Source organism: Castor canadensis, chromosome 7 (assembly GCF_047511655.1).
Source record: "Castor canadensis chromosome 7, mCasCan1.hap1v2, whole genome shotgun sequence".
NCBI classification, from domain to species: domain Eukaryota; kingdom Metazoa; phylum Chordata; class Mammalia; order Rodentia; family Castoridae; genus Castor; species Castor canadensis.
In genome coordinates, this window is record NC_133392.1 from 19,723,899 (window position 1) to 19,744,776 (window position 20,878).

At 43.0% G+C, this 20,878-nt stretch overlaps 1 protein-coding gene across 3 annotated transcripts in view; it reads right to left on the reverse strand.

Moving 5' to 3' along the window:
* Rbm20 (RNA binding motif protein 20) overlaps nt 1–20,878 on the reverse strand; it is a 181,210-nt gene that overhangs the window by 23,458 nt on the left and 136,874 nt on the right. For all 3 annotated transcript variants that reach the window (XM_020171549.2, XM_074078332.1, XM_074078331.1), the window contains exons 6-8: nt 13,739–13,879; nt 11,594–11,725; nt 1,482–1,561 (exon numbers count right to left, since the gene is read on the reverse strand). In XM_020171549.2, coding sequence (XP_020027138.1) covers nt 1,482–1,561; nt 11,594–11,725; nt 13,739–13,879 — 353 coding nt within the window. The remainder of the gene's footprint in view (nt 1–1,481; nt 1,562–11,593; nt 11,726–13,738; nt 13,880–20,878) is intronic.

Sequence of the window (20,878 nt, forward strand, 5' to 3'; positions counted from 1 at the left end):
TGTACACTCTTCCATCACAACTGTCTAGAGTCACACAGAGTGGTCCAGGAGAAAGGGATTCTCCTGAGCCCCGGACCGGCCACTCTCATTCTCCTGGGAGCTGGGAAGAACAATTGGATTGGCTTGACTCTGTCTTTCTTCCATGAGGAAGTGAGCTATGCTCAGAGAGCAGACCTGCACTCTCCTCCTGGGGCTGGGAGGAGTGGGGAGCTAGGGGTAAGGCTGCCTAAGCCTGGGTCCCTTGCTTACAAGACTTGAAACCACTCCTCCACTTGGCCTCTGTCAGAATATAGGTGACCTTCTGGCCTCCATTTCTCTCATTTACTTCTCATCTCAATTTGGTAAGACCCTGGGCATGGAAGAGGGAGGCTAACTGTTGGGGAGTAGTGGGGTGGGAGGGCAGACCCAGAGATCCCCAAACAAAAAATTAGGAAGAGACCTAAGTGTTGGAAGAGACCTGCAAAACCTGACCTGCTTATGGTTGAGATGAAGTAACTGAAGCCCAAAAAAGAATGCAGAGCAAGACCTCCTAATTCCCTTTCCACGATGCCAAGAACTGCAGGTGGCACAGTCATTTAAAACCCCAAGTTTAGATAAACAAAAAACAGACAAAAATCCCAAATGTACACTTACTTACATACACACACACACTCTGAAGGTTGGTTATTAAGAAGATCAATTGATTCACGTATCTTATATCCTAAAACGGTGGGCATTTTTCATTTGGTTCTTAAATGTAGGACAACCATGTGGCTTTCGCTGCCAGGAGACACAGAGAGCTATGTCTGGCTAAGACCAGGCTGCCTTCACCATCTTGGGAAACGGCCTGGGCTCACATCCTCTATAGTGAGGTTAGAGCGCCCTCTGTGACAGCCCTGGGAAAGAGCAACAAACTGCCGGCCAGGCTAGGCCTGCTCCTGCTTGTTTTGATCTTGTTTCTTCACAGGACTGTCTTTGTAAGAGAATGACCACGGTCAACCTGTAGACCCAGTTTTGCCTGATCACAAACTTCAGTTGAGAGAAATGGGTTGGAAAACTGCATTCAATCTCCAGAGTAAGTGTTTAAGTAACTTGGGTTGTGTTTTGTTATGACCATCCACATTCTTATTCCTACATCTATATTCAACTCTTAAAAACTCAGGAGCTGGCTGTAAACAGAAGCACATGCACCCCACTTTTGTTTGTGTTCAGGTGTTTTAGTAGAGTGCAGATTTGACCCAAAGAACCAAATACTAATAGACCCTTTGCTATTCTTTTCCAACAAAGGAGGAGCATCTGAGAGAAAGCCCAGCATCTTGCATTTTCTAAGGTCAATCTGAACAGCACTTCTAAATCAGAGTAGTGCTTCATTGGGAACTTGGACACGCAGGGCTGAGCAGGGCAGATGGGTGGGGCAGGGGCAAGGGCAGGGCCATGGTGTGACTCAAATCCCTCTAAGAATGAGGAACGGGAAGGTTCTGCTCTGAGACCAGAAGCCTCACCTGTCTGCTTCCCGGAACATGTCTCTCTCCCTCTGAGAATGGATGTCTTGGATGATAGCAGCCACAGTTTTCCCGGGTTTCTAGGCAAAGTCAGAGAAATCACCATCAGGTCAGAGACAGCCTTGTGAATGCCAGAGGGAAGCAGCCATGACTTGAGTTATTGATCGCCCAGTCCACCAAAGTGGGAAGAGTGCCTTTTGCAGGGAAGAAAAAAGTAATCCAAGGGATAAGGAGAGTGAGCATAATGTGGACCAGAGTAGGACTGAGGGTCCAGAGAGCATGGCATCCATTGAACTGGGGAAAGAAGGAGCCTGGGTTTGTCATCCATGTGCTGAGGATAGGCAGCATTTGTTAATCCCTCCTAAATTAAAAAAGTACTCAAACTGTAAAAAAGAAGGAGGGAGGGAGGGAGGGAACACTGGCATTATAGACTTGGAAAGAGACTTGAATGAATGAAGCCATCTTCACAAGGTAAAGCTTCTGCCCTGATTAACTCCAGAGTCACCAGCCACATTGTGTTACATGCAGATGGTGACTCCAGGCATTTTGCTAGGTCCAAGGTCATGGAGATGATTATAGAATGAGACTTGAGGCCAAGTGTAGTGGTGCATATCTGTAATCCCAGCTGTCTCAGAGGTGGAGGCAGGAGTTCAAGGCCATCCCCAGGCAAAGTTAGGAAGATCCTGTCATAAAAACAAAAGGACTAGGGACATAACTCAAGTAGAAAGGCCCATAACTCATGTAGAAAGGCCCTAAATCAATCCCTGTACCATGAAAAAAAAGGAAAGAAAAGAAAAAGGAATAGGGACTTGATGACAGACCTTTTACCTCCAAGTTCTTTTCCATGCCCCATGACACTTCAGTGTCACTGTGTGTGCGGTGGTTGTGCCAGGAAAGGACACTACCACCTGTGCTAAGCCCAGGCCCCAAATTCCAACCAAAGCCCCTTCCTAAACCCCAAATGGGAAAACAATGACAAAATTTTTTTAAAAACAAAAATTTTTTAAAAAAGAAATTCATGAGCACAAAAGAAAGGGTGAGAGCATCTTTCAAAAGACTGCAGAACTTATCCATTCTATAAAAATGTATAAGCAGGGTGAGTTTTATGATATGTAGATTATCTCTCTCTCTCTTTTTGTTTGTGGTACTGGGGTATGAACTCAGAGCCTACTTGAGCCACTCCACCTCCCTTTTTTGTGATGAGTTTTTTCAAGATGAGATCTCATGAACTATTTGCTCAGCTGGATTTGAACTGCAATCCTCCAGATCTCTGCCTCCTGAATAGCAATGATTACAGGCGTGAGACACTGGCACCCAGCAATTATATCTTAATAATAATAAAGTAATAATAAAAGTATATATACTTTTAAACAGGACTAAAGCCCTTCAGTCTGAATATTAATTTTTGGGGTTCGAACTCAGGGCTTTGCATTTGCTAGGCAGGTATTCTACCACATGAGCAACATCTCCAGCCATTTTTCCTCTGATTACTTTTGAGATAGGGGCTTGCTTTATTCCTGGGCCAGCCTGGGCCATAATCCTTCTATTTTAGACCTCCTGCCATAGTTGGGATGACAGGTATATGCACCACACCCAGCTTTTTCTGTTAAGATGAGGTCTCACTGTTCGCTCAGGCTGGCTCTGAAACTGCTATCCTTCCTATCTCTGCCTTCCAGATAGCTAGGACTACAGGCGTGAGCCATTAGCACCCAGTGTAATACCAATTTTTGAAAAGAATCTTTTTAAGAAACTTAATCCACTTCTCTTCTCTTTTCCACATAGTTTACAAAGAAGCACAAAACCTTAAGTCATTCAAAAGTTAGCTATCACCCTGTATCGCTTTCTATAGACAGGGAAACCAGGTCCAGAGGTGTGTAGTAGCTGGGACTACAACTCTATTGAGTTCTTGTTGAGATTGAGGGCTGGGCTGAGAAAAATGCAGAGTAAAGGTGGGAACGGACTATGACTTAAGGATGAGCAGTCAAGGACACAGGAAGAGATAAGAAATGTTCAAGCCCTGAAGAGCTCTCCTGTCAGCTCTTAAGATACCAAAGGAAAGAACGTCAAAGAGAAGATCATGGCACTTCCCCTTTGGTGTGAAGAAGCAGGAACACAAGAAACTAGACAGTCCCCTGTTTAAGAAATGGCCCAGGGGCACAGCACTAGCCAGGGTATTTATCCAAAAAGGCACCTCCCAACTTTGATAAATGCACCTTCTGTCCAACTGGAGCTATAAAGGTTGCCTCTTTCTAAGCACATGGAAGTTCCATCTGCAAGTAAGCAGGTTACCCAGAACAGGTACTGTCAACTGGTACCTCACTTGCTTGAATTGGACCAGAGCCTTGCCCAGCCCAAGGCTGAACAAGGAAAGAGGCCATGCTTGCTGAGCTGAAGGGGTGAAGAAAGCTGCTTCCCAGAATGGCTCTTTCCACCTCACCACCCACTCCAGCCCACCCGTCCTTCAGACCACCTGCTGTTGGTCACTCCCTGGAGGTAGAAGATGGTTCATCTAGAGGTGACTGTATTTAACACTGAGCTGGATCCCACTGAGCGGGTCTTCTTCCTGCCTGCCCACCTTGGAAGTTGGTTCTTGCCTTCACACAACAGATGTGATTAGCAACGGAGCATGGGGAAGGTGGTGGGAGCCACCAGGACCAAGTCCACGTGATGAGATTTGCATTCCTCAGGAGGCCAATTCCAGGTCCCAACTCTGTGACTCATGCTGTTGAGCTGGGACTAGCTGGGACAGGCAAAGGCTCAAGAATATGCCTCCAAGAAAAAAAAAAAAAAAAAAAGAATATGCCTCCATCCTGGGTTAAGTGCAGAAGGCAAGCTCTCAGACACAAACATAAAAATCCCCTGAGGGGCTGAATGGGGGACTTTCTAGTGTAAAAGGAATCCCTGAGGTCCAACTTTTCTTTTGCTCTTCTAGAACCTGATATCCTCCCGATTGTTCCTTCTAGACCAGACTCAAGAAAGTCTGGTATGAGAGGAGGAGGTGGCCTTGTCAGTGAACAGATGGAATAGACAAGGTTTTATAGATTACCCAGGGGAGCCAATGTCAAGGTCAGAGGCATCCAAAAGCACTTGGTCCAATGTACACCTGCCATCATAGACAGCACCTCCAGGCCCATCCCCACTGGGGATAAGAAGCAGAGAAGGCCCACTGCAGTCACAACAAAGCATCTGGAGTGCTGTGGGGGCTGGAAGAGCCACTTCTTAACTTAAGCATCCTCTGCCCCTTATTTCCCCCAACACACAACCTCCTCCTGATGCAACTTTCAGCCCAGTGCCTTCTGAAGTTACTTCTGTTCAGATCCTGGTTGCCCAGTGAGGCCTCCCTGATTGCTCATCTTCACACAGTCAGCACCAGCAAAGCCTAACATGGAACAGGTGTCCCATAGTACCTATTCCAAGATGAATGGCTAGAGAAATGGAGGGAGGCAGCTGCAGAAAATTCACCTGCAGACACAGTCTGCAAATATGATCCCAAATATCGTGTCTCTTCCTGAGGATCAGAGGGTCAGCTATTTTAAGTGGCAATAGCAAATTGTTCGGCACTCTCTGAACAAAACACCCTACCAGCTGTCATCTGTGAAGGGGGACAGAAGTGGCCAAAGATTTTCAAATAAAAAGGAGGCAGGTGCAATGGTGTCATCACCTCCAAACTTGGAGCGGTCTATGATGAAATTTAGAATATCTTATTATTGTAGGAAAAGTAGAGTGAATTCAGAAAAGTAGATTCACAAAAGTAGAGTGAATCTTTTCATAGGAATTCATTGAATCCCATGAATTGCTTACCCATCTAGAACAATTCTGCTCAATCTTCTTGCATCTGTATCCCACCCTCTTTCCCCACTCCTGAGATTATTTTGAAACAAATCCCAGATGTTGTATCTTTTCATCCATTCTACAATGATATTGATGCAGCTCAGCAACCCCATGGGACCAACCATGTGCTCACTGTCAATACCTCTTGCAGTTTCCAAGACAGGGTGAGATTCTAAGCTACATGCTACCCTAGGAAAGTGCTGGCCTTCAGAGAGGGAGGCACTACAAGCTGGAATCTCAGCCCAGAGAGAACAGCCCAGCAACTGACAGGGTCACCAGGGGTCAAGGCTTGTTGCCTGTGGGAGACTCACTTTCTCCACCTATAAAGGTAGGATAATGAGGCCCATATGGCATCTACCAAAAGCCTACAGGCATGGCAGCTACTCAGATGAAAGCCTGAAGTGCTTGGCCAACATAAAAGGAGCTGCTGAGGAGTTTCATGCCCTCTGACAGCTCTGCACTGCTGTGCCTACCTCCAGAGCCTTGGGAAGATGCTAAAACCTTCCAGATAAGCCTGGGACTGATCAGATCCAGGTCCTGTCAAGGCAACCCCAATTGCTTCTGACATTACTGGGCTTCCCAGCCTCTACATCTCATCTCATCTGACTCCTTCCTGGCAGCTCCTTCCCTGTGCAGTTACCAAAGCTCTACCCAGGAACCTCTCCCTCTTGTATGCTCCTAAGTCACACTACCTTTTGCCTCTGAACTCCTATTATCGTCCATACTTTTGTGCTCATGTTTAAATCTTCTATAATTTTGCATAAGAATAGCTTGTCTCCTATCAGATAGAAAACTCTCCCCACATGAGGACCGTATCTCATAATCGTCACAGCTGTACACAGAGAAGACCCCATCAAGTTTGCTGACTTTAGTCTTCCCAACTGAGAGCATCATGGGCCATTCACAAGACTGCTTCCCAAGACCAGAGGCACCCTCCGCAGCTAGAGGCTGGCCAGACCAGTGGATCTGAAGCCAGGTCTTGCCCCCGCCGATTCCCAAACCTACTGCATGCAAATCTCTGGGCACAAGAACCCAAAACCCCTAACTCCTGACAATTCTAATGCAGTGACTTGGAGACAGTAGTTCAAATTCTACATTGACGACATTATGGTTCTATATGTATTGGAGAAATCTCTACAGAGAAACCCAGCAAACATTTCAGTCTTTCTTGTCCAGGTCTGCAGGAAGGAAAAACAACCACATTTTATTGTTCCTTTATAAGTTCTCTTCCTCATTCATATTCTGCATATTTATGGGACACCTATTATGTGAAAGGCTCTGCCCCAAATGCCCTGAGGAATAGAACCCCTGCCACAAAGAAGGGATAGGGAGACAAAATATGGGCATGAGGAAATGGCAATCAAGGAGAAGAGGAAAAATACCATAAAATCTATTCTTCCTCTTTCTCCACTTTGCCTGGTGACCAAAAGGTAAAGTTAGAGGTGAAAGGTCAATCAAAATTTCTCCCACTGGGCATGGTGGCTCAAGTCTGTAATCCTAGCTACTTGGGAGGCAAAGATCAGACAGACCACAGTTTGAGGCCACCCTAGGCAAAAAATTCGAGAGACTTGCATCTCAACTAATGGCTGGGCTTAATGGCATGTGTCTGTCATCCCCAGCTACATTGGGAAGCACAAATAGGATCATGGGCTGGGCTGGCCCTGACATAAAATGAGACCCTATTCCAAAAATAACCAAAGAAAAAGGGGCTGGCAGCATGGCACAAGTGTTAGAGCACCTGCCTAGCAAGTACAAGGCCCTGAGTTCAAACTCCAATAAAGGAAAAAAAATTCCTCCCACCTCTGCCTACCTTGGTGGGACATGATTTGGTAACCCATATCGTTACAGTGTTTTGCCATTCTTCCCAGTAGCCATTGTCTTTCCTTCCTTCTTAGCTGCTGCCCCCCATCTCACTCCAGAATTCTCCACCCCTGACTCTGAGGATGCAGCAAGTGACTAGATCCAGCCAATCACAACACAGCTTTCTCTGACCACAGAGATTGGTTCAGGGATGGCATGTGTGCTAAGATAGTCCAATCAGAATGCCTCTCAGAGCATCTATGAGAGCTACCAGGCAAAACCCTAGCTCTCTCTTGTTGAAGAAATGAGGACATGAGAAGCCAGAGCTGCTGAAGGCACTGAAGCTACCATATCATCTAGAGTAGAGAACGTTGGGCCATCCCCTGAAGCCCCCCCAAAACAAAGTCAAGACAACGGAAGACAAAATGGAGAGGAAAACAAATCCTAATGATCTCATTTGAGTCCTGAATCCAACCATACCTGACTTTTCATTTGCATAATCCAGTAAATTCTTTATTGTGCCTAAATCAATATTCAACATGCACTAGCATATGCTGAAGTTCACAGTTACCCTGAAAGGCAGTTTGACAGCTGGTGGGGGGGGGGGTGGCAGAAACCCCTATCAAAAATCAGAAAACAATGTGTCCTGGACCCTTGCTCCTCAGTGCGTGCTCTGAGGACCAGGATCATCACCATCTCCTGGGAACTTGTTAGAAAGGTAGAACCATAGCCCTGTCCCAGACCTGCTGAGTCAGAAGATGCATTTTGACAAGAGCCCCAGGTGATGTGTGTGCGCACTAAGTTTGAGGCACTCTGTTGAATATTCTCTCTGTAGCTTCCCAAGTGGGTGACTGCAAGCAAATTACCAGATTTCTCTGTGTTTTCTGGTGAACAATGGGAGATCATAAAAACTCAGTACAACGATGCAGATATAGTACAAAACCAAAGTAGTTCTAGGTTTTAATATGGCTCTTCCAATAACTATGATCTTGGGCAAATTACTGAACTTCTATTAGCCTCGGTATCCTCATCTGTAAAATTGAGATAATAACACCTGTTGGACTGGACTGACGTCAAAATTAAAGTAAATAATGAATGTAAAGTGCTTGGTACATCACTTGCTCCAGAGGACCAGAACTCAATTAAAGGTACATATTATTGTTGTACTCTTATAATTACTGTTATTATCCGCCCTACACACCTCACGGGTAGGGTGATTGTGAGACCCAAAAAACATTGTGTGAAAAAAAAATTGCTTTAAATCAAAGTACTCAAGCTATCGTCCTTAACTGATCTAGATACTGAAGATTCATAGGTTAAGCAAATTGTCTGAGCTCATCAAGCAGAAAGGGGTATGGTCTAGTCTGGCACTCCCACTTTCCATCTGGCACAGGTCACATGGTTGTGAATGGTTCTTTATTTACATGTCTCTCCTCCCACCAGACTGGACTTCCTCCCTCTATGTTCATGGCCCAGTTCCCACCCAGTGGGCACTCAATGAACTCTAGTGGCTGCAAGCAACGACCATTTGACCTCTTTAACCGAAGCTATCTCCCTTAGTAAGGTATTACTGTGACTTGATATGTTAAGAACCTGATGACTGCTGTTAATCCTAATTAGAATCTTAGGACAACATCTCAGTTGGAGACCAAAGCTCCACTGGGAACTCAGTGCAGAAATGCAATTTCAGCCCCCAGGGGAGAATCCAGGAGAACAGGAACTGGCTGGGTATAGAACAGGGTGGGATCTTTTATTTGTCTGATGCTTTCATTAGGAAAAAAAAAAAGCCAGGTTCTGCCTGAAGCAGAACTCTTGGCAAAGGAATTACAGAGGTAATAGTGCAAGGAAAGCAGAATGAAGACTTGGGCAACTGGTTGACATATTACCGATCTACATATGTAGACTTGTCGGAATGCTAGTCTCAGCTAGAAACAACCACTGAACCTTTGTGTTCTGATTTCAACCTTGAAGATTAAGGGCAGGTTAAGGGCTGTAAGCCATGAACAAAAAGAACCCTAAGTAAACATGGAATGAGCTGAAATGAACTGGAAACATTCTTATTAAATGAAACAGTAAAACACATAAAATAAGAGGGTGGATTTAAACACAAATATGGCATTAATGACAATAAGCCCAAGTGGCCCACATGCTCCAGTTAAGAAAACTGCAAGTCAACAAAACAGAAATGCAAAAGAAAAGTATGAACAGATGACTTGAAAATATATTTTCCACCAAGAAGATCCTGACAGAATAGCCAACAAACATATGAAAAAGTGCTCAACGTCCGGTCAGCAGTACCTCAAGCCTGAGGCAGAGATCAGGAAGATCAAGGTTCGACAAGGCCAGCCTAGGCTAAAGATCCACAAGACCCCATCTCAACCAATGGTTCGGTGTGGTGGCATGTACCTGTCATTGCAGTTATACAAGAGAAACACAAGTAGGAGGATGGTGGTGCAGGCTAGCCCGAGCATCAAGATCTATTTAAAAAATAGCTAGTGAAAAAGGGCTATGGGCAGGGTTCAAGTGGTAGAGCACCTGCCTAGCAAGTATGAGGTCCTGACTTCAAACCAGTACTGCCAAAACAAAAATAAAAACTGTTCAACTTCAGTAATCATCAGAAAAATAAAACCATGATAAGCCATTATACTCTCCCCCAAATTAAAAAGTCAGGCAAGATAAATTAGCAAGAATGTGGACTATTGCAAATCCTCATACACTACTAGAATGAGTATAAATTTGTGACAATTAATTTTGGAAAAAGCTTGCTACTGTCCAGTAAAGCTGAGTGTAAGCATACCTTATGACCCATCAATTCCAGCCCTAGTTATTTATGTATCTTATAGTTATATGCCCATGTGCATTTATACCAGGATATCATGTTTGTCAAGGATATTAACATTGACCCTAAAACTAGAAACAACCCAATGTCCATCAACTGTAGAGTGGGTAAATGAACTATATAGGCATACAACAGAAATTTATATAAGAATGAAAATAGACACCCACGAACATGGATGGCATAATGTTGAGTGAAGAAGTAAGATACAAAAGAATGAAGACAAAATGATTTCATTCATATAAAGTTCAGAAACAGGCAAAACTAAACTCTACTGTTTAGGACAGCATGAGTAGATGGTAGAACTAGAGAAGAAGCATGGAAATGCTCATCCTCAAAATCAAGAAAGTAAAGAGGGAAGGGCTGTACACGAGGAAGGACTCCCAAGGGCTTTTGAGTACTGTCCATACTCTTTTCTTGACTTTGGTGGTGGAATGTATGAGAGCTTACTCAATATTACATTTTAAATTGTATAGTAATACATAATGTGCCACCTCTTCTGCATATGCATTGTATTTTTTAATTAAAAAGAAAAGAAAGACTGTAGTACAAGCTAAAACAAAAACACAGCCCTGTTTGGAATGACCTGAATTCATCCCTGGATTTTTGAGCATTGCCAAACCAGTCATTTGCTACTTCAATGAGCTTTTGTGGGGCTGAAGACATAAATAAGGAAGAGGCAGACAAGAACAAGAGACCAGGGTGGGTTATAGAGGAAGAAAAAGTTACTGAAGACCTGAATGGGTAGAGAAGAAGTTGTATTCAGGGTTTTAGGCCTGGAACTCTCCTCACCAAGAAACAAACACCTTTCCCTTCTTACTTCCTCCTTCAAGACTTCCTCTGTGAACATCTCTCCCTATAAAGTCTTCTTTGGCTCCAGGCTGTCTCAAGCACCCCTTTGCATTTTGCACTTATCTCAATGAGCTCTTTTCCTGCCGTGTTGTAATGATTTGCCTTTCCTTTTTTTTTTTCATTTTTCTTTTATTATTCATATGTGCATACAAGGCTTGGTTCATTTCTCCCCCCTGCCCCCACCCCCTCCCTTACCACCCACTCCACCCCCTCCCGCTCCCCCCCTCAATACCCAGCAGAAACTATTTTGCCCTTATCTCTAATTTTGTTGTAGAGAGAGTATAAGCAATAATAGGAAGGAACAAGGGGTTTTGCTGGTTGAGATAAAGATAGCTATACAGGGCATTGACTCACATTGATTTCCTGTGCGTGGGTGTTACCTTCTAGGTTAATTCTTTTTGATCTAACCTTTTCTCTAGTACCTGGTCCCCTTTTCCTATTGGCCTCAGTTGCTTTAAGGTATCTGCTTTAGTTTCTCTGCATTAAGGGCAACAAATGCTAGCTAATTTTTTAGGTGTCTTACCTATCCTCACCCCTCCCTTGTGTGCTCTCGCTTTTATCATGTGCTCATAGTCCAATCCCATTGTTGTGTTTGCCCTTGATCTAATGTCCACATATGAGGGAGAACATACGATTTTTCTTGCCTTTCCAACTAATATCCTCAAAGGCACTCAGGAATTTTTGAATATTTTCCTATCTTTTCCTTCCCAGCAGCACTTAGATCAGTGCCTGACAAGGAGGAGAATTCAGCTGACACTTGTTCAATGACAGAATGAATAAAAGAATGCTTTACCTTCAGCTGCAATTCCTTGTATCTCTTGGACATCCGAATGAGCAACTTCTCACCATTGATCACAGCAGATTTTTCTTGATAGTACTGGACCATGGCCTGGGCAGCTTCTGTATAAGCCATCTCTAAAAAGGCCTAGAATAGACAGGAAGACACACATTATATGTGACTTTAATGGTACAAATATGATTCCATGTAGATAAAGCTCAAGAATAGGTAAAACTAACCAATGGTAACAGAAGTTAGAGTTGAGCTTCCTTCTAGAGTGGGGGGGGGGTGAGAACTGTCTGGGAAGGGGCAAAAGAAAACCTTCTGATGTTCTGGAAATGTCCTATATCTTGACCTGAATGTTAATTATATGGGCGTATATTTGTAAAAAAAATTAATGGAGTTGTACACTGAAGACTAGTGTACTTTATACACTTGAGAGTATTTGTTTTATAACTCAATAAAAAGAAAAAAATTAGTACAAGGAAGAGCTCTCTTTGATCTTGTCTGTTCAAAGAAACCTTTTTATTAACTTCACTAAAAGAGCTCATTATAGGATGGCCCTTCTGATCTCCATGGTTACCAAACATTATTCTTAATGATGTATGTCCACCCTGGGCTACATCATAGCATGGAAGCCCCTCTAGGATGGGAGGGTCCATTAAATCACAGTTCCCAGGGGAGGGACTGGGGTACATGTGGTGGGGGCTGCTATTTGGTGGTGGTGACAGCAGTCAACACATGCATAAGCCAGGGTTATTTGAGCTCTCACTTGTCTTATAAAGAAAGAAATACATTCAAAAACTCAGGAACTCATAAGCACCCCATTTTGAAGGAAGGCCAGGCTGTTGTGAATTAGAGAAAGGAAAACCCCCTACAATATTTCTTTTCTCTTTATTTAACTGTTCTGACAAAACACTTACATAGAAATGGGCTTTTCCACCCAATCTGTGTCTATGGAGTTTCTGAAAGGCCATTCTGATGGACCTGTCAGTTTACCAAGTAGCTATGGAGGAGTTCCTGGCTGTTATTGTTTCTGAGATTTGTTTGGTTTGTACTATACTGGTATGTACTAATTCTGGTCCCTCTATGTTGAGAGGGAGTAATCTATGACAAGGGGCCCTAGTTAGAAGCTCCTAATTCTCCCATTTTCTTGAACTTAATGGGTGAAGCAAGCTCATTGCTCCTTCTTCCCTCCCATCTATTGGTTAATTTAAGATTACGCATTGTCATAGTCTTGTGATGTGTGTGAAACTAAGAAGCCAAAATTCTTTAAGGTCTTATTTTAAATTATGCTACCCACTTTTTAAGCTCCTCTTCCTTGATATAACGTTCAACACGTCTGGTTGTCACTTCCAAATGGAGAAAATACTAATCTAGGCAATCTCACTGCATTAATGTTGTAAGCTGACCTTTGTACCTTTACCCAAAATTAGAATTCCTGAGAAGTAAAACACAGATACAGTGAGTGGCCTGTCCCTAGGTTGGGGAAGGGAGACCACTAAGTTGTGGCTTTATGTCGCCATAGTTCATGCCTTAATTAAGAAAAGAATTTCTCCTCTGCCAGTTCCTCAGATTCATAAAGCAAAAATATTTATTAAAATAAAGACAAAATATTCTAGCTTGTGGCCATTTGATGTATAAACTCCACCTTTGACTTTGAAATAGACAAACATACTGAGTTCCTAAGGGCTCAGCCAGTTCCCACAGGATAAGAATTCTTAAGTCCTTAGCCTCACTAGGCCTCCTTCTCTTGCTATGAGACCCAAGGGTCTCACTCATGGACACAGTTCTTGGCTGGCTCCAAACCCAGGCTATAAGAAAAGACAAGCTTAGAAGATGAGACTGTAGCATCAGCTCAGTAGGTTTATAATACAGTGAGGAGACTCTAGACTACAGATTTCTCTTTTGGGACCAATTAGCTTCTCTATGTCAATAAGCACCTCATACCCTTTCCTCTAGGCAATTCACAAAGGCTTATACCCATCACAAGAAGGGCAGAGTAAAACAAGGGAAAACAAAAAAACAGCCCCAACAGAATCCTCTAGCTGGCTATGCATCACTTTTTTATAAGAATAGTTTCTTTAAAAAAAAAAAGTATATAGTTTCCTTTCATGGCTGTGTGGTCTGTCCTGTACCTACTAGACTAATCAGACCTACCTGATTAGTCGACTTCATGAGGATGTAATTAGTGACCTTTCCAAAGGGCATCCCCAGGTTAATGACATCATTCTCAGTGCAGCTTCCTTCAGGGAGATTGCAGATGTGCACAACCCGGCCTGCACCTTTCCGCTGTGCAAACTGTGGACAAAGAGCAGGGGTCTTTGTTTGTTTGCTTGTTTGTTTGGGTGGTACTGGGGTTTGAACTCAAGGTCTTGTGCTTGCTAGTCAGGCACTCTACCACTTGAGCCCACATCCCCCACCCAGTCTTTAAAAGCCATTTCCCTCTGTCCCTGTATTCTAAACATTTTTTAATGGCTGTTTTCCCCCAAATAATGGTTGCAAAATGATCATTTAAAAAATCGATCCAGGAAAGGAATCCATTGACAGACACTCATTAAACATCATTTTTATGTCATCTTTTTACAAGAATGATTCACGTTGCTAATGAGCGATAACTTCCAGGACTAGAGAGGGTACAAGGAAATGGGCAGGTACATACACTGCTACTGGGGAGTTATGTCTACAATCTTTTGAGAGTATACTTTCTTTTTTATTTTTTGGCAGCACTGGGGTTTGAACTTCATGCTTGCTAGGTAGGCATTCTTACGACTTGAGCCACTCTGCCATCCCTATACTTTCTTGATATTGACTAAAATTTAAAATGTACACCACCCATGATCCCATCACTTTTCTGGAAATCTATCTTACAGGAAAAAAAATAACATCAATACATAAATACTAGTATACAAGGACATTTCCTGTAGTACTTTATAGGGTGGCAAAGCATTTTGGAAATAGTACCCTATTGCCATCCACACTGGGCAAGTCTCAAAGTCACCTCTAATGAACAGGCCTAATTTAAGCTCCTGGAGGGAGGAGTGTGTCAAACCTTGACCAAGGTCTGGTCAAACCTTGGTCAGCCTGGAATCTCCAGGAGGTTCAAGAATTAGTAACCATATACCAACTCAATGCGGAAGAGAAGGAAGCAATTTTCCAAACATGAAACACATTCTAATGACATAGCCTACATCTGCACAGTCACCATTTTCTACCATAAAGTGAACTTTAACATCTAACTATATTTCATGTAGGTGTGACTCTGCTAAAGCTGGTAATGTCTGAGGTCTTGCCCCTAACAAGTACTTAGCTAGTACTTAGTACCTAGCTAGTACTTAGGTAACTCTACCATGAAAAGTCCTCATTGTCTCATCTGGGCTAAGGACAATGAGTGTCCATAAGAATTTCCTTTTTTGGTTCAGCCCTGAATTGGAGAAACCCAGGTGCCCCTTTCATACCCCAGCCCCCTAGCGTCCTGATGTCAAGCACTTTCCCAAAGGAGAACACAAATCCAGGGTGTAGACCAGGCAGAACATCTTCAATATCCTGGAATGCAAATGGATCCTCCAGATGCCTGGAGACTTTGACTCTTAGCCTGGGTAGGAAAGACCAAGCCCTTCTGCAGGGGTGTGAAGAGGGCTGGTAGGTAGATCTTGACCTCCCATTACGGTTAACTTCCAAGCACAGCAAATTATCTGGTGCTCTGAGTTTACCACCAGGAGGGCGGAGGCCGGGCACTCTGTCTGGTCTCCTCTTAGCACGGCATGTTTCTGTCCCATGTGACATTGCTCTGGTTCACCTGGGTAACTAGCTTATGCTTGCACAACAGAGCAGACACTCAGGGTGGTTCTATTCTGATCCCTCTCCTGTCCTGTCCAGTTGCCTAGTGACCAGGCACAGGGGCCAGTGCCTCTCTCATTGTCTCCTCCAACCTGAAAGGAGGACTCGAGAGGTCTTTATCTGAGCACAGCAGAATAAACAGGAATACGCCTCCCAGAGAATAAACAAGCTCACAGCGGCCAGTCACCAAAGAAGGAGACGTGTTTGTGCTGCAGACTTCGGTATCAAAGACACTAAAATGAATGGGTTTCAGTCAAGGCTTTCACTCAAATGTTAAAGATAGGTCCCCTGAGCGTTACCCCACCCCCAAGATTCTGGCAGAAACAGAACTAGACTTCTATTGATTCCTTTATTGTCATTTATTAAGTCAACCATGAGATTTTTGGTATTCTTCCAGTTCATTATCTTAATTTAGAGCTTTTCAACTGGCGTACTGCAATCAGGTTTTAGCTGTGCCAAGCTATTGATTCCCTCGGGCTGGAGGCCAGAAACCTCCAGTACCCATGAGCAGCCTCTTCAGTTCATCATTTTCTAAGTGAACCGTGAAATGAAAATCTTGAGAATCATTGTGTCAATGGTTTGCTTTGTGTTGTGCCTGGTTTCAGGGCACGATCCTACCCAGTTAGAAAGAGAAATTGTTTTTTAATGGGTTAAATTCTTTTGCCAATATTTCATTTAGGAGATTTCATTGATTTAAAATATCCTTTTGTTGCTAAATTCATTTTAGGTTCAAAACCATGTTTGATTCCTAGAAGACATAGAGTAATAGGTAGTATCACTCTATTCTTGAAACAACTTATATAAATGTAGCAATTACTTACACTATGCCCTATTCCTATAGCCCTATGGGAGATTGAATGAGGAGGGAGGGAGGGAGAAAAGGAGAGAAGGGACAGGGAGGTCTGTGGGTGGCACATGTAGAGTGAAGTTTGTTTCCTGGGGCCAGGACAACCCTGAGTGCTTTTAAGCAAGCAGCAGGATGCTCTATTTCCAGCCTGGATTCTCTAATAAGCCCTAAAGTATCTTTGAAGTTAATAATACAGTAGTCCCTCCTTATCTGCAAGGAATATGTTCCAAAATCTGAAGCCACAGATAGTATACTATGTTTTTCTCTACATAAACACCTGTGACAAAGTTTAATTTATAAATTAGGTATAATAAGAGATTAGCAATAACTAATTGTAAAATAGAACAATTATCACAATATACTATAAGTTACTTAAAACTTTATGAATTGTTTATTTCTAGAATTTTCCATGTAATATTTTCAGACCTTGGTTTGGGTAACTGAAAATGCACAAAGCTAAACCAAGGATAAGGGAGACTACTGTATTGGGCGGGGCAGGCTAAGCAATACTTTTGACATTCAAAAAGTTGAGATGATAGCATATGTCACTCTATTGATATGGTGTCAAATTAAACTAAATTTAGCCTGAGGGTCTTCTATTATTGAGTCCTTAATTAACACAGTGCAACACAAATAGCTGACTCTTAGCCAACCACAGCAGCTGAAATTGACCAGTCAACTGATTAGACCTGGTTCGAGCAAGACATACACGGGGCTAAAACCAATCCAACTGTCTCTGTGCCTCAGTTTCCTTCCCTGTCCATGAATGCTGCTTGACCACTGTGTTCTGGTTCTAAGGGATACCCAATTCATGAATCATTCTTTGTTCAATTAAACCCTATTAAATTTAATTCACCTTAAATTTTTCTTTGAACATTGCTTAGATCTTTGGCTGATCAGAAAACATGTTTGGTGTGTCTGCTGTCTGATTAGTAAAAAATGGGTAAGTAGTTAATTATACATTAATATAAGTATTTTGGCAGATAAAATCTTCCCAAACTTGGAAGACTGAACAGTGGGTGCTTGGGGTAGGAGTAAATCATAGAAGGGAATTTGGGCTATAAAAAGCTTGTGGCTTTCTGATTTAGTAGGAACAGCCTGAGCCTAGAGGACAGAGGACCTGAGTTCAAGCCCAACCCTGCCACTGATTAGATGTGCATAACTAGTTTCCCTTTGTGGGCTGTCTGGAATGAGGGAGGTGGCCAATATGTCTGAAGATCTTTCCAGATATAAAATATCTGTACTTATGTGATTCTAAGTTCTAAAATTCCACTTCTCCCAGAAGTCTTGCCAGGCTAAACCCTAAGATACAGAATAATGATAACTTTCTCCAACTGTGCTCAGCTCAGCATAAACAGGAAACCCATGTGTTCACCCCCTGTCCCAGTGAGTGTGTGGTCAGCCTTCCTCTCTATGATCAGCTGTTCAGCGTGCATCTTCACAAGCCCGTTCACCTTTCAGAGTTTTGGTGGTGATCTCATCTTTACAGTGCTGTATAGATAAATGCCACGTGCAAGCACTTTGTTTACGAGCTATGCTGTTCCCTAAATGACCCTGCTGCCATGGTGCTAGAAAGAGTTAAGATGAAAGATACGCTGAAGCCAGGCACAATGACTCAATCCTAGCTTCTCAGGAGGTGGAAATCAGGAAAATCACAATTCAAGGCCAGCTGGGCAATGAAGTTTGCAAGACCCCATCTCAACCAGTGGCTAGATGCTATGGTGCATGCCTGTCATCCCAGCTATGCAAGGAAACACAAATAGGAGGAATGTGGTCCACACTGGCACAGTCATAAAGTAAGAACCTATCTCAAAAATAAAAAATGCAAAAATGGCTGGGAGAGTGGCTCAAACAGTTGTGTGTCTGTCTTGCAAGTGCAAGGTCCCGAGTTCAAACGCCAGTACCACCACCAAAAAAAAAAAAGCATTGAGATGAACTAAAGACACACAAGCCTGGTACCTCTCTGAGGACAGATCCATATCAGGGGCCAGGGTCAGGGCAGAGGAAAAACCAGACAGACCTGATTATTCCCCAGTGGCTAACTACACACTGAATTTCATTAAGCCTGAGTTGGCTTGTCTGTAAAACCAGGAGAATAAAAACTGATTTCCCCAGGATAATTGAGAAGACAAAATGCCACAAGGTAAGTTAAGTGCTTTGGTGCAATGCCTGGCATCCAGCAGGCTTCTATAAATAAATATCTATATCCTTCTTTCTTCCCACAATTTAAGGATGTGCTATGATGACCCTGAATTGGGAAAAATAATGCTGTGACTTTGTAAGAGAAAGTCCATGTTCCTAAGAAATTCATGTTGAAATTACAAATGAAGTGGTACAATACCTTCAATCTGTTCTAAAATAAAGATTTGTGGGAAAAAAATGCACAACTGACTAGGTAGACAGATAGACAGATGATAGTAGGAGATATAGCAAGAGTGATAAAGCAAATGAGACAGAATGTTAAGAAATATTGAATCTGGGCAAGAGATGTATAGTGGCTCTTTATTCCTTTTGTGTAACTTTTCTGTGAGTATGAAAAACGTTAAAAGTCATCAAAAATCAATTTTAAAAGATGTGCTCTGGAGTCAAAGAGTAGATGACTTTAAAGAGAATGGTAAAATCTCACCAACCTGAATTTTCCATGTGAGTCACTGATAGGCTCAATTCATATCCACCCGCCCTGCTCTGTCTGCTGAGCAACCAGGAGAAACAAATGTGACAGGTGCACTTGAAACTTGCCAGCCCAAGGTCAGATCTCTAAAAGAGCTAAGGTGTCAGGGTTGTAACCAAAGCCCTAATTACCAATCTAAGGGGACAATTATCCTTTCCCAGCTGGGGGAGACTTCAGTCTGCCTGCAGGCCAGCAAACCTTGAATGCCCCCACATGGGATCAGAGGCCTAGGCTGTATGTTTTCTCATGCTGGGACTGCTCATTTAAAACCAGATGCTGCTCTCATGGTTCAAGAAGCTGGGTCCCAGACCTCTCAACTCACCCATGTGAAAGGAGCAAACAGATTTGTCTATGAATGATTCTGAGACCTTTCAGCGTGCTTTGGCACAGGCAGGAACAGGCTTTGTACGTGAGTTCAAAGAAGAGGCCCAGTTCGAATAACTCAGAGTTGCACTAAGGATGTGGTTGAGAGATAGATCTGTGGGTAAGAGAAGTCTCTCTCTGCTTCCTCCAGCTACAGAGTGGAGTCTTAATCTTCCACACTAAAGTCTGGGAGAAGACAAGGAACTTAACCCGTGATCAACTAAATATTGGCAGGTTTGTGAGTAAAACTCCAGTCTCAATGAAAAATCTATCAATCACAGCTTGAATAGAAGTAAACAAATTACAAAATAAGAGAGCTTTATGCTCTGATTTGGAAAGCTGTCTAGAGATCAATTCAAATATATACTGAGACAGACAAGTGTAGCAGTACCTGTCTGTAATCCCAGAACTCAGAGGGTGAGGCAAGAAGATCACAAGTCTTGGGCCAGTCTGGGCTACATAGCAATATCCTGTCTGGAAAAAAATAATAATAAAATAAAATCTGTACTGAGAGCTTATGTTAGATAAAAAGACCAAATTGTTAACATTATATGGCACTGACTTATTTCTGCAAACAAATAACAACAAAAAATCCTTTTACTTATTAAACATGCATACATACACTAGCTAGGAATAAGCAGTTGTAGCAAATTAAGTTTACCTTCAGTTTATGATGTAGAATTTTCTGGTTTTTACATTTTTCTCAGTATTAGAATTTTTTTACACCATGTTTGCATTTCTTTCGCAACAAGAAAAATAATGAAGATTTGTAAAAGGAAAAGAAAAACTCAGAAAACAAAATCCATGTAAGTTTCCTACCTCTCCCCCATCTTTTGTGTGTGTGTGTGTGTGTGTGTGTGTGTGTGTGTGTGTGTGATACTGGGGGTTTGAACTCAGGACCTACACCTTGAACCACTCCACCAGCCCTTTTCAGTGATGGATTTTTTTTCAAGACAGGGTCTCAAGAACTATTTGCCTGGGCTGGCTTTGAACCGTGATCCTCCTGATCTCTGTCTCCTGAGTAGCAGGATTACAGGTGGAAGGCACCAGAGAGGGCTCCCCCTGTCTTTGAAAATGCCAAAGATGGCTCCTGTGGCGGGCACAGAGCACTTCTCAAAGAAGTCAGAAGACCAGAGTGCTCTGAGCCATACACTGGGAAGATCAGATCAGACAGACAAATATTCTAGAAACAGCCAGCAATCTGAAAGACAACCTATGACTTCAGCCTCTGCCTTCCACAAACATTTGTGTTTCCCTGAGCCTCAGTTTCCTTATTTATACAAGTCCCTGGAGTGCAAGGTACTGGTGAGACAGAAACCATAAAAATGATGTGTATTGTCTCCTCCATTGAGGCCCAGCCGTGGCACTGGTACTAAATAAACCCCATGGTGGTTGTGAAAACTGTAAGACGGTTTTATGGCGACAGTCACAGGCAAAATACACCGTATCCAAGCGCAAGGAAACTATTTACAGCCTGAGAAGGTCCTGACGGCCCCTTCCAGAAATTTGACCACCCTGTTTATGACGACTCAGGCAGCCAGGGAAAAGGAGTGTCTGCTTCTGGCACATGGTGACAGTT